Genomic DNA, 11,684 nt, shown 5'->3' on the forward strand with positions numbered 1-11,684 from the left:
TGAGAACACACTTTGGGAGACATTTCTCTTAATGATCAAACCAAATGCTGCAAAACATCACACCTTAAGGAGAAAAATCATTTCTATTAGTCTTGTATACAATTTTGCAAACTCACACTCCAACCTCGAACCTGTGGAAAACTATGATTACGATTACACTTCATTGTGTGCTGTGTTCTTATTAGATTTGGAGATGATTAAGTGTGATGTGAAGGAAAGTAAAGGTTGGAAAAATGCAGCAATATAGCAGACGTTTACATTTAGTAGCACACAGCAAAGCAAGTCTGATTGTGTCACACAAATTATTCTGTCAAGCAGATTCCTCTTTATGCAGTAAGTTTGGGCAGGTAAGAAACCCCTGAAGTAGAAATAACCGACATGCCTGATAAGATGTGGTTGTACAAATACTGGCACAGACTTGTGTATTCAGTAATGTAGTTCAGCTCTTCTGGAGAACAAACGTGGAAAAAATGGCAACACAGGGATTTTAAGGCTAATTATTTATTGCGTGAATAACCAGTACTTTCAAAGCCTATGTGATTCCCTGAACAATGAGAGCGATAAAAAAGGAGAAAGACCTCCTTTTGCTGGATTCTGAAAATCCCGCTAAACATTTGTTAAATTATTTACAAAATGCATCAGATTTTCACCATTAAAAAAAGATTTTTGAATTAATGGTCCTTAAAATCTTAAGCACCAGCTAAATAGCAAATGCATGAGAAATATGGACCAAATGACTGCTGAAAATGAGGATACAGTAGCAAACATTAACATGGGTACATAAATGCTGCTGAACAAATAAACCACTCCAAAGCTTTAACTGTAGTTTCTTTATAGATTACAGTGCAGACAGAGCCATGGTGGAGTTTTAAAGTCATGTATCACATTTACACCTTCTCTGAAAGCAAAGTTTCCTTCTCAAGAAGAAGATCACCGAACCTCTGCTGGAGCTCCTTCTCTCTGTCCTGTTGCCTTTGCACATCTTCTCTCAAAGCCTAAAAAAAAATAAAAATATGCAAGCAGAGTGTCAGTATGCTTGTATTTAATTTAGGTCTAGGGAGTTATGAGTACAAAGCTCTACTTCAGCCAGATATCAGTCACCTCCTTTCTGCGTGGGATGGCCAAGTCCTCCTGCTTCTTTAGTTCCTCGAAGGTGTGCAGCTCCATGTGGGCTTGCTCTACCTGATCCCACAAGTCACTCAGCTGCTTTATTAGACCCATGGCCCGAGACTGGTATCCCCCCAAAAGAATCTTCATCTTCTTCTCCATCTTGGCTGCCCTTTTTGCCTCGGTTGTCATGTGCCCCCTGTTGACCTGAATCACATAAATTAATGACAGAACAATGTTTTAGTTAATTTTAAATATCAGTTATTCAACTTGATTAATAGTTTTTGTGAATCCTTTAACATATCGATCTGATGTGAAGTTAGCTGACATTTTTTATTTACAGTTAAGGCAAAGTATCCGTAATATACCCAATTTTAAATCATTTATACTATAAACAACCACATTGATCCACTAATGAGAAGACCAGCGAACCCAGTCTGAGACCATTTTTGCTTTGAGACATGATTCATTATTAGGAGTAAATTGTGGGCACTAAGAATGCAGCCTGGACTGTTGAAAGTGGAGTCTACGGATGCTTGCTGTTGGTTCCAAATTCTGATCTTACCATGTGTGCATCAGCAAAAATTAAAACACATCAGACCAGGCTATGCTATTTCCGCCTCAGCTTTCTGTTTTTGGATGACAGACGTTAGGACCTAAATGATAATCTACTGTTGTAGCTCATCCACTTCAAGGTCTAACATTGTGTATTCTGAGATTTTTTTTTTGCTCTCCATAATTATAGTGTGGTTATCTAAGTGAGTGTTGCCTTTCTGACAGCTTGAACCAGTGTGTTCTTTGCTGACCTCTCAACAAGCCTTTTCTGTCCAAAGTTTACAATTTACTGCACAATTCCGCAGAAACTCCGAAGGCCATTGTTCGTGAAAATCGCAGCAGAAGAGCAATAATAGAAATACGCAAAGCAGCCCATCTAGGATAAACAGTCATGCCACAATTTAAATCACATTATAGTGGTTAATGTGAAAATTCCATGAAGCTTCTGGCCAGTATATGCATGATTTTAAGCACTGCACTGTTGCTACATGATTCTCTCTAATATGAACCAATATAAACCCCTTGGCAAAATAGCTATTTATAAACATGGGGTGTTTTATTACTGCTTTATGATGTACTGTATGACATTAGTTTTAAACATTACATCTGATTTTGAACAACCACTAAATGGTAAGAAAGCAAGCAAATAAATCTTCAGCCATGAGCATAAGAGTCCTGTCTTCTGGCTATGTTTCTAAAATACAAAATCTATAACTACAATACACCTAAACTGTCATTTGATCTTGACAGCATATTTGAGCTTTTAGCACTGTGGTCAAGTTAGAGCTGTAACTATGTGAATTTTTAAACAGACAGCAACATCCACACTCTTGCTACATAATGACTAAATTTATACAGGCAGTGTAACTCAACTTTAAATTAACCTTCCTCACTTGTCATTTCTTTGAATAGTAAAAACACATTAAAGGTATCTGCATAGTGAGATGACATGATATCAGGCAATTTAGCTTGTCGGGTTTTAAAGTGACATCAGGTTGCTTTTATATTTAACAGGTCTGCTACTGAACACTGAAAGTTGCACACATGCACTTTATGTGGCGAGGATCTTAGTTCCTGGCCCTGTGTTCTTCTGTACTGTGACTGTTGTTTTTATGTTGTTTTATGTAGCACCTGGGTTCAGGAGAAACGTTGTCTCATTTCACTGTATACTGCATCAGCTATATATGGTTGAAATGACAATAAAAGCTTCTTGACTTCTTGACTCTTGACTCTTGAATATGCATGTGAGACACATAGGGGCAAACACCAGGTGTAAAAGGTAAACACTCAATTGTCACTTAGGATCTGATCACCCAGGGCCAGTGTTAACATCCAGTCTACACAGGGACCAGGGTTTGTTTACTCTGTGTGGTTTAACCATTGGGTAAGGTGAGTGTGTTGCCGTTTATGAACCCTACCCACAGATATCACCCTGAACCCCTCTAAAACCCTGCTACTCCAAGCCACTTCTGAGGCCTGTTAATAAATGTGGAATGCAGCTGCTGTTAACATAAATCCTGTTCATTCTCTGAATGAAGGCAGCGCAGCACTTGGGCCTCGACTCCCTCCCCCACTCCTGTTGAGTGTGCTGCTGTGTGAATAGGCTCCAAGTTTCCACCCATGTTTTAGCCAAGAAATATGAAACAAATGCACCCTTTGTGAGACAGTGGTTGCCTTGATTAACTGAAACGTTGCACCTATGCCAGCCTTTTTATCTGTGTTAAAATCAGTGTTGGGACAGAAACAAAATATTTATTTTTATCTATTCATATTTTTATCTTTAATATTATGAACACTGATTGGAGGACCGTTCTGTTTCTCTCGAGTGATGCGGCAATGGGAAATAACTAAGAACTAAGCGCCTTTTAAATGCACTAACAATATACTGTCTCCAATATACTGATACAGAGACTAACTAAAGAAATTACCTTAAGAATGATTATCAAAATATTATTTCTCAGCAAACAGAATGAAAGAAAATAGTATCTTGACATTTTAATTCTGAACAGCGACAACTAAATATAGATGATAAAGACAATAATTTGAAGCCAGTGCCATCTGCTGTAAAGTGCAGAAACTGCAAATAAAGTTTGATTTTGCATTCAAATACCTCCAGTTTCTTTTCCAGGGACTCAATCCTGTCCTTTTTGCTGGCCAGATTGGCTCTGGTGTATCGGCTCTGTCCAGGTAGGTACAACACCTGACTGTAACACTCCTCCCAAACTTGGTTATAGGCCTCAATGGAAAGATCGCCATGACCCATGCCATGCTTCACCACTTCCATCTCTTGCCGCAGTAGCTCTTTACCCTGAAATTCATACTGCGTCTCAATCGTCATCTTTAAAATCATTAATAGGCTGCAACAAAGAATTGCTATTCAATTTCTGCAAAAATTCATACTTTTTTAAACATATTCAAAGCTGACCTTTAGGAGGTCCTCCTCAGACACTTTTTCGTAGGCTGTTTTCTCCAGGTAGGCAACATGCTCAGCGTTGGTAGAACCTGAGCCCGCTCCTTTACCTTTCTTAGAGAGAACGTCTGTGTATGGGTGGTGAAGACTGTCATAGTGGACCATAGTGATCATCTCTTTCTTTATGAGCTCCTCTGCCAGCTGCAGATCTGTGAGAGGTGGCTCAACATTCTGAGGCCTCAAAATGGTCTCATTTACCTGATGAAAAGGTAAAAATAAAAAAGCCCAATTACACTCATTGTTGCAGAACACCCAGCTATAGCATAGTGTCCCATCAGGGTACATTAAGATAAGTGAGAACAAGTGTGTTTAAACAAAAACAAAAAAAATACAATTGTAGACTAGTCAAACCCTTGAAGCACAATGAGGATTTCTACCAGGCTTTTTTTTTTATTTATCGATCATAGAAGACTCACCTCGGAGGGCCTGGGTAAATTCCTCTGCACTGCTGTGTGTCTCTGCCTCAGCTCTTTCTCACGCTCAGCATCTCTGACTGCCTGCAATAAAACCATGTAATAACAGCAACCATTAACAGACTACTATACAGCCTGACATGAACTCAGAATATATATACTCTAGTGCAGGAGTAAACCCCATGCATGCAATTTGATTTGATAGAATAGAAAAGAAATTGGAGTAGACAAACAAAACCAAATTTGTTTACAAAATATAGACATTTATATATTTACATTTTGTTATAAATTAGTCTGTATTAAAACAATTTATACAAACTGTTTAAAAGCAAATATTACTTAATGTGTTTTGTGTTAAACCTGGTCATCTTGAGACCAGAGAGCTGCCAGTACCAATTCCTTACATTTTTTCTCCTCTTTTTAAAACTCAGCCTAACTACAGTCATCTGTTTCAGTTTAATAGCAAATGATAGCACTTTGACCTGTCTATATGAGTTTTTCATTCTGTGGCCTTGAACATCTATATGCACTAGCAGTATTTAATTCTTTGTTTGTAAAATGTATTTAAAAAAATAAATGTGCTGGAGAATATCTGCAATTTGTGGAGCTGAAAATTTTTACATTTATTATTTTCATTTATTTACACTCATGAAAACCTTTTCATAAATGTTCTGCCACAGTGTCTAAACTAATTCATTCAAGGTCTATATTATAAAAGATTAACCATTGCAATAATATTCCATGCCATTTGCAGAGTACATAATTTATATAGTCTTATAAATGTGTTTATTTTAGTTTTATAAAAACAAAGATAAAAATAATTTTAATTGTAATAAAAATTATATATAAAACATGATTTGTAGCAGAGGAAGTGAAATGCCTGACCTGTTTACAGAGTTCAATATCAGATGCATCCTCCACAAAGCTCTCATCCACCTCTGGCTCTTCCATCTCCCTCTCAGCATTCTCAGGCAGCACAATCTCAAAGTCATTCTTGGGCAGTGGAAGGGACAATAGGCCCATCTTCAGCTGCTCACGAGACTCCCGTTGCTGGAAAATACATATCACATTAACACTATATTGAAGATACTCCAGAAAAACAGGAGTCTTCTCAGGTGGCTGGTTTGTTTTTTACCACATGTTTGGCATAAGCTGGATCTGTGTAATCCACCACACCATCCTCAGCATTGATGTTGAGTTTGTCCCGCAGGGGCGTACGACCTGGTGTCACTCCTATTGTAGGCTTTGGGGTCATGCCACTGTGAGGGGTCAAACCCTCTGCGCCATGACTAGGAGTTCTGCCAAAATAATTAATTTTTCAAGATCATGTTTTAAAAATTGCACTGGGTCGATTATCTTAGCTTATTAATTATTCACTATGGCAAGTACCTGAAAGGTGTTGAAAGCATAGTGTTGGGGGTCTGGACCACCTGCCTCTGTGGAGTGACCCCAGTGAAGTCACTCTCATGCAAAGGTGTGTTTAGACCCCCCTTAAGAGGAGTGTCCACGTTAGTAAGCGCCATCAGATTCTGGGCTTCCTAAAAAAGGCAACAAATAAAATCAGTTAGTGGGAAATAATTGATCATTTAAAATGTTTTAACAGATTTTTTTTTAGTTTGACAAACATTGTTAGATACCTGTATAATCTTGTCCTGTGCTGCCGGAGTCTGCGGTGTGCGCAGGGCCATGCTGTTATTGGTGACATTGTACTCGGAAAGCAGAGCACTGGAAGCAGAGTTTGTGATTCCAGACTCCTCTGCTGTTTGGCGAGCAATTTCACTAGCCTGTCCAAGCTTCACCACCTCCTCCAGCTCAGTGTCTGATATCTGCCCAAAAGAACATAGTTATAGAAATCTGTGTAAACACGTATATGCACAAAACATTATCCTCCACAATAAAATATATAACTGTTAACCTGTGGTGCAGGCAACACAAGCTTGCTTCTTTTTTTTGTGAACTCAGACACCCCACTGGTTTGCAAAATGGCAGAGGGGAGATCAGACTCTTTCTTCTTCTTGATCTTCTGCTTGTCCTTTTTGCGCTCACGCTCCTCTTTATCACTATGGCATTCAGTAAAAACAATTTGGTTAAAGCGTTGCAAAACAAATCAATATATTTTTTATATTTGCATTCGATATACATGTTCTAAAACAGTTTCTTATTAGGAGCATCAGTGAAAAAACTGGGCAATTTGGCATTTAAGATGTCTAATGTCTAAAACAAAAAACACAATGACAGCAATATCTTAATGTTGTGACAATTACATTGATTATAAACTATCATGTTGTGCAGCCCTACAAAGACCTTTCATTCATGTATAATCTGTACAAATGAAAGTATGAATCTCAGTCACTTACTTTCTCAGCTCTCCGTCAAGATGCTGCTGGCGTAGTCTTTTGAAGTTGGGCTCAAGTGGGTCGTACTGCTCCATAGACGTATCGTAAAATCCTGGAGCAGGCTTTTTTTCAAAGGGAATCTCTGCGTTGTAGTCTACACCACGCTTTTTCTTCCGCTTCTTCTGAATGTCTATGCCTGCAGCACGCAACTCTCTGCGCTTCTGCAGAGCTGCCAGGCGCCTGAGGGTGAGAAAACCGATTGGTGCTCGACAAACTACCAAAAGCTGCTCCGCTAAACTGTTAGTCTGGATAAAATCCACTAACTAAATGTGAAAGATATATTAATTCAATGCATTACAGTTCAGTACACTTCTGTGAACTGCACTATTACAGCTTTTCAATGTTCCCTCGTAACGCATATATTGCATATAATATTACATACACACGTGTGTGTGTGTGTGTGTGTGTGTGTAATATACATACACATATACATACATATATACACATAAATACATATATAAAATTGTCAAAATAGATGGCCAAAAAGTGAGTACAACCTAAGTGATAACAGCTGTACTGTTGTCAACCTACTTGTGTAACCATGCAAAGCCACGTGTCCTATTCATCATGTTAATATTTTTGTCTGCTTGACAGGACTTTACACAAATTTGTGTATCTTGTATTAGAGCAGTTAAAATTTGGTGCTTTCAGTACAATTCTCACATACTTTACGCAGTGTTCAACAAGGCACCTCATGACAAAGAAACTGGCAGATTTGTCAGCAAGAGTGCTGCTGGTACTGGGGAGTTTTGATTCATTGAGGGAAACATGGATTCCAACATGTACTGTGTACATGCCCTGCTTTAAAAGTGGGCCAAAGGGCAGTTTCTCAACATAACAACAACCCCTAAATACACCGCCAAGATGACAACTGCCTAGCTGAGGAAGCTGAAGGTGTTTGAGTGGCCAAGTCTCCAGACCTGTGTGGAAGGTGGAGAAGCACCAGGTGTCTAACATCCAGCAGCTCCGATTTCATTGTGGAGGAGTGGAAGAGGATCCCAGAAACAACCTGTGTAGCTCTGGTGAATTCTATGCCCAGGAGTGTTAAGGCAGTGCAAGATAACAATGGTACTCACACAAAATATTGACACACTGGACTGGACACAGTTTTGACATGTTCACTTAGTGTGTACTCACTTGTGTTAGCAGCTATTTTGACAATAATGGCTGTATGTTGAGTTATTTTTAGAGGACAGTAAAGCTGTACTACTATACAAGCTGCACATTGACTACTCTAAAAAAAATATCCAACTCTCATTTCTATATTAATTTCCCCTGAGAACATAATTAAATGTTTGCTGAAATGTGAGTTGTGTACTCACTTTTGTGACATACTAATGTCAAAATAAAAACATAAGTTATTGTTAGGAATCCTTTAAGCAGCTGTAGTTTAGTGTAGGCCCGGATACCAAAACCCGGTAACAAGTTCAATGATTCGAGAGGCTTGTGTTGTTCGATAAATGGTTAATATAAACACACACACACACACACACACACACACACACACACACACACACACACCCCTAACATTAGTCAACTCACCTTGCCTCCTCTAGCTGCTTTTCCCTGGCTTTCCGCTTGGCCTTTTTACCTTGTGTGTTTGCTAAACGAGCCCTGGCCTCTGACAGCATCTCCAACTCATCTACAGAAGAAATACTTGATTAACCCACTGCAAATTTGTAAATGGTACTGTACACAAGGTGAGCCAAAGAAAGAATACTCTGAGAAGTTAGTGTGAACACCTTCATCCATGTCGACAGGGTCTGGCCTGGCCGGCTTGGTTTCAGGATTTGGATCAATCTCTCCTGGCTTGAGCTTGCGAGGGTCATCGTTGGTGTCCTCTTCATTGTCTCTTTGGGCAGCCTTGTCTCTGGGGTCATAAATGAAGAGTGCTGTTACAGAACTATTTAGTCAAACTTACTAATAATACTCAAGCACAATCAGCAAGTGCACTTACAGAAGATACTCATAGTGCTCCAGGCACTGTGCTGCAGTTCGGCCAATAATGGGAGCTATTGTTCTCCACTGGGTGGGCATCAACTTGGCTAAATGAAGGAGCTTTTCCTCCTCCTCACGTGACCATTCTGTTTTCTTAATGCTGGGATCTAGCCATTCGTACCTAGTTGGGTTTAACCAAAGTAAAGTCATTATCTTGGGCATCACAAGCAAGTACATTCATAATGACCTACAAAAGCCATTAGAGTGGGATAGTTTAGTATGTCACAGTAGAAATCACAAAATAAGATTTTTTGTATTGTAATCATCCAAACCTCAAGAACTCTACAACAAGTATACATACAATGTGTGCATGCATTTGATGTCTAGATAACAAGAAATGTTTTTTGATAGGAAAAATAGGGGAACAGTCAAAGTTTTACTGTATTCATGATAATATATGAAGAGTTTAATCATGAAAATAATTCTGCAACTAGTCCAGTGATTATTTTTCTCAGTGTTAAAACGTTTCCTGATCAAAAAATCTTTGTTAACCTGCGAGTAGTACCGTAAACAACCAAGAGATGCATGCATGAAAATCAACACAAAGCAAAGTACAGCTAAGAAAAAAACATTTTTTTAAATAAAAAGCCAGACTCACCATCTAGCTTTACACTGCTTGGCTGACTTCCTGTGCAGCAGAGAGGCGATACGAGACCACTGATTTTTGCCATATTTCATTACAGCTGCTTTAAGGATCTCATCCTGTAGACACAATGCAAAAAAATAGATGGTTTGACATGTTTGCATCACTAACTACATAACAAAAGTGTTAATTGTCTTAATAAATACACTTTGAGGGGATACACTTTGCATAACTTTATATATTACTTATAGCAAAACCAAATGTTTCAGACACAGACATGCGTGTGTATTTACACAATATGGAAAAAAGCATTAGAACAAATTCCCTAGCCATATGTGCTTCCTCCACAGTTGGAGACAGTCATATAAAATGTATTTGGATGTGCTAGAATTACGTTTTCCCTTCATTTAAACTAGGAGACCGAAAACAGTTCCTGCATGACAATGCCTTTTGCACAAATGTTGTTATGATTTACATGAGTTGGAGTGGAAGATCTTTAGATGCCTTCTATAGAGCTCTGACCTCAACCGTATTTTACATGTTTGAGATCGGTTGGAAGGCTGACTGCACCCCAGGCCTCCTCAATTTACATTAGTAGATTAATTTTATAACACACTTGAGATTGAATGAGGCCAAATATCCACACTTTAGTGGAGCATCTTCCCAAAAGAGTGCAGATTATTAAGAAGAGGACCTGGGGACTAGATGAGGAATGAAGTGTTCAGAAATGCACATAGAAATTTAATGCTCAAGTGTCCAAAAACATTTGTTTAAATAATGCATCTTTCTATTCGACCAGGTAGCAGCTAGTCTGTGAGTCTGGAGGACACAGTGCTCAGCCAGATGGACTTAAGTTTTCGTTTTATTGATCTGCATTGCCTGCTAAAACTAGTAATTAATTATAATCCTGACTAGCTCAAACACTTGGATTGATCTTGGGTGCATAAGCATCTTTACCAGGATAATCGGTTCAGAAGATGAAATGTAAAACACTAAATCGAATACAAATAGTTTAGCTAGTGTTTATATATAATAGTTGCACTGCACAAAACGAATCAATGAAGCCACAATAACACTGGAAAGATCTCGAATAGTTCCACATTGTGGTTGATTAGCTAGCTCAGTATGCTAGCTATAAAGCTAACACTTCACTAGCTTTAATGTGTGACTTTTAAATTCCCTATATGCGTATTTAGAATAATATAAATGTAAAAGAAATAGCTAAAGCTCCGTGTAGATTATTTAATGCACGTATAAACATGCCGCATGCTCATGTTTAGGACCTCACATTATCCAGAGAGTTAGCATGGCTAGTTAGTAACCATGTTCAGTTATGCTAACTAGCCAGCTACGTGTTTATTACCTCAGTGTTGCGCCAAACGCCACCTTTAATCATAATTCGCGGCATTTTGTCGGTTTAGTCTTCACACGCGTCTATAGAAAATACACGTTTCAACAAACGAGGAAAGCTGAAAAGTCTGTATAGTATAATATTCCGGTTCGCATGTGAGCAGAAATTACGCGAACAAGTCACAGTTCACAGCGCGAAGCTCGAGATCCAATGGCGTCCTGCTGAAGGTTGCCAGATAACGACAAATAATCGCCGACGCTCAAAATAAAGAACAGACATACTGCAGCCCAGTAACTGACTTCATAACCTGGATACCTACTAGGATTAATACAGCAATAAAAAACATTCAAACAATAGGTAGTGAGATTTAAAATGAAAATAGAATATATATATATATATATATATATATATATATATATATATATATATATATATATATATATAAAATAAAAATCTAAAGTATAAAACATAACTATATATATAAACACACACACACACACACACACACACACACACACATATATATATATATATATATATATATATATATATATATATATATATATATATATATATATATATATATACTGTATATACAGTACAGACCAAAAGTTTGGACACACCTTCTCATTCAAAGAGTTTTCTTTATTTTCATGACTATGAAAATTGTAGAGTCACACTGAAGGCATTAAAACTATGAATTAACACATGTGGAATTATATACATAACAAAAAAGTGTGAAACAACTGAAAATATGTCATATTGTAGGTTCTTCAAATTAGCCACCTTTTGCTTAGATTACTGATTTGCA

At 38.0% G+C, this 11,684-nt stretch overlaps 1 protein-coding gene across 1 annotated transcript; it reads right to left on the minus strand.

The window, feature by feature from the left end:
- Window positions 1–815: 815 nt before the first annotated feature.
- cdc5l (CDC5 cell division cycle 5-like (S. pombe)) lies at window positions 816–11,098 on the minus strand. The gene is made up of 16 exons (XM_046856402.1): window positions 10,886–11,098; window positions 9,538–9,641; window positions 8,899–9,060; window positions 8,684–8,811; window positions 8,484–8,583; window positions 6,903–7,121; window positions 6,461–6,605; window positions 6,183–6,371; window positions 5,935–6,083; window positions 5,681–5,843; window positions 5,431–5,595; window positions 4,549–4,629; window positions 4,088–4,330; window positions 3,773–3,970; window positions 1,102–1,314; window positions 816–995 (listed from the first exon to the last, which is right to left on the minus strand). The coding sequence occupies exons 1-16, from the start codon at window positions 10,928–10,930 to the stop codon at window positions 888–890; spliced, it is 2,412 nt and encodes an 803-aa protein (XP_046712358.1). The 5' UTR covers window positions 10,931–11,098; the 3' UTR covers window positions 816–887.
- Between the last annotated feature and the right edge of the window lie 586 nt (window positions 11,099–11,684).

The sequence above is a fragment of the Silurus meridionalis genome, chromosome 8 (genome assembly GCF_014805685.1).
Source record: "Silurus meridionalis isolate SWU-2019-XX chromosome 8, ASM1480568v1, whole genome shotgun sequence".
Classification (NCBI taxonomy): Eukaryota; Metazoa; Chordata; class Actinopteri; order Siluriformes; family Siluridae; genus Silurus; species Silurus meridionalis.

Bases quoted from the DNA above. Each gene is read 5' to 3' on its own strand.
- cdc5l (XM_046856402.1), bottom strand. From the start codon at position 10,930: ATGCCGCGAATTATGATTAAAGGTGGCGTTTGGCGCAACACTGAG. The intron at 7,122-8,483 runs GTGAGTTGACTA...TCTCACCCTCAG, and splicing joins AAGCAGCTAGAGGAGGCAAG to GCGCCTGGCAGCTCTGCAGA. The intron at 5,596-5,680 runs GTAAAAAACAAA...TGTATTTTCCAG, and splicing joins CAGCTTATGCCAAACATGTG to CAACGGGAGTCTCGTGAGCA.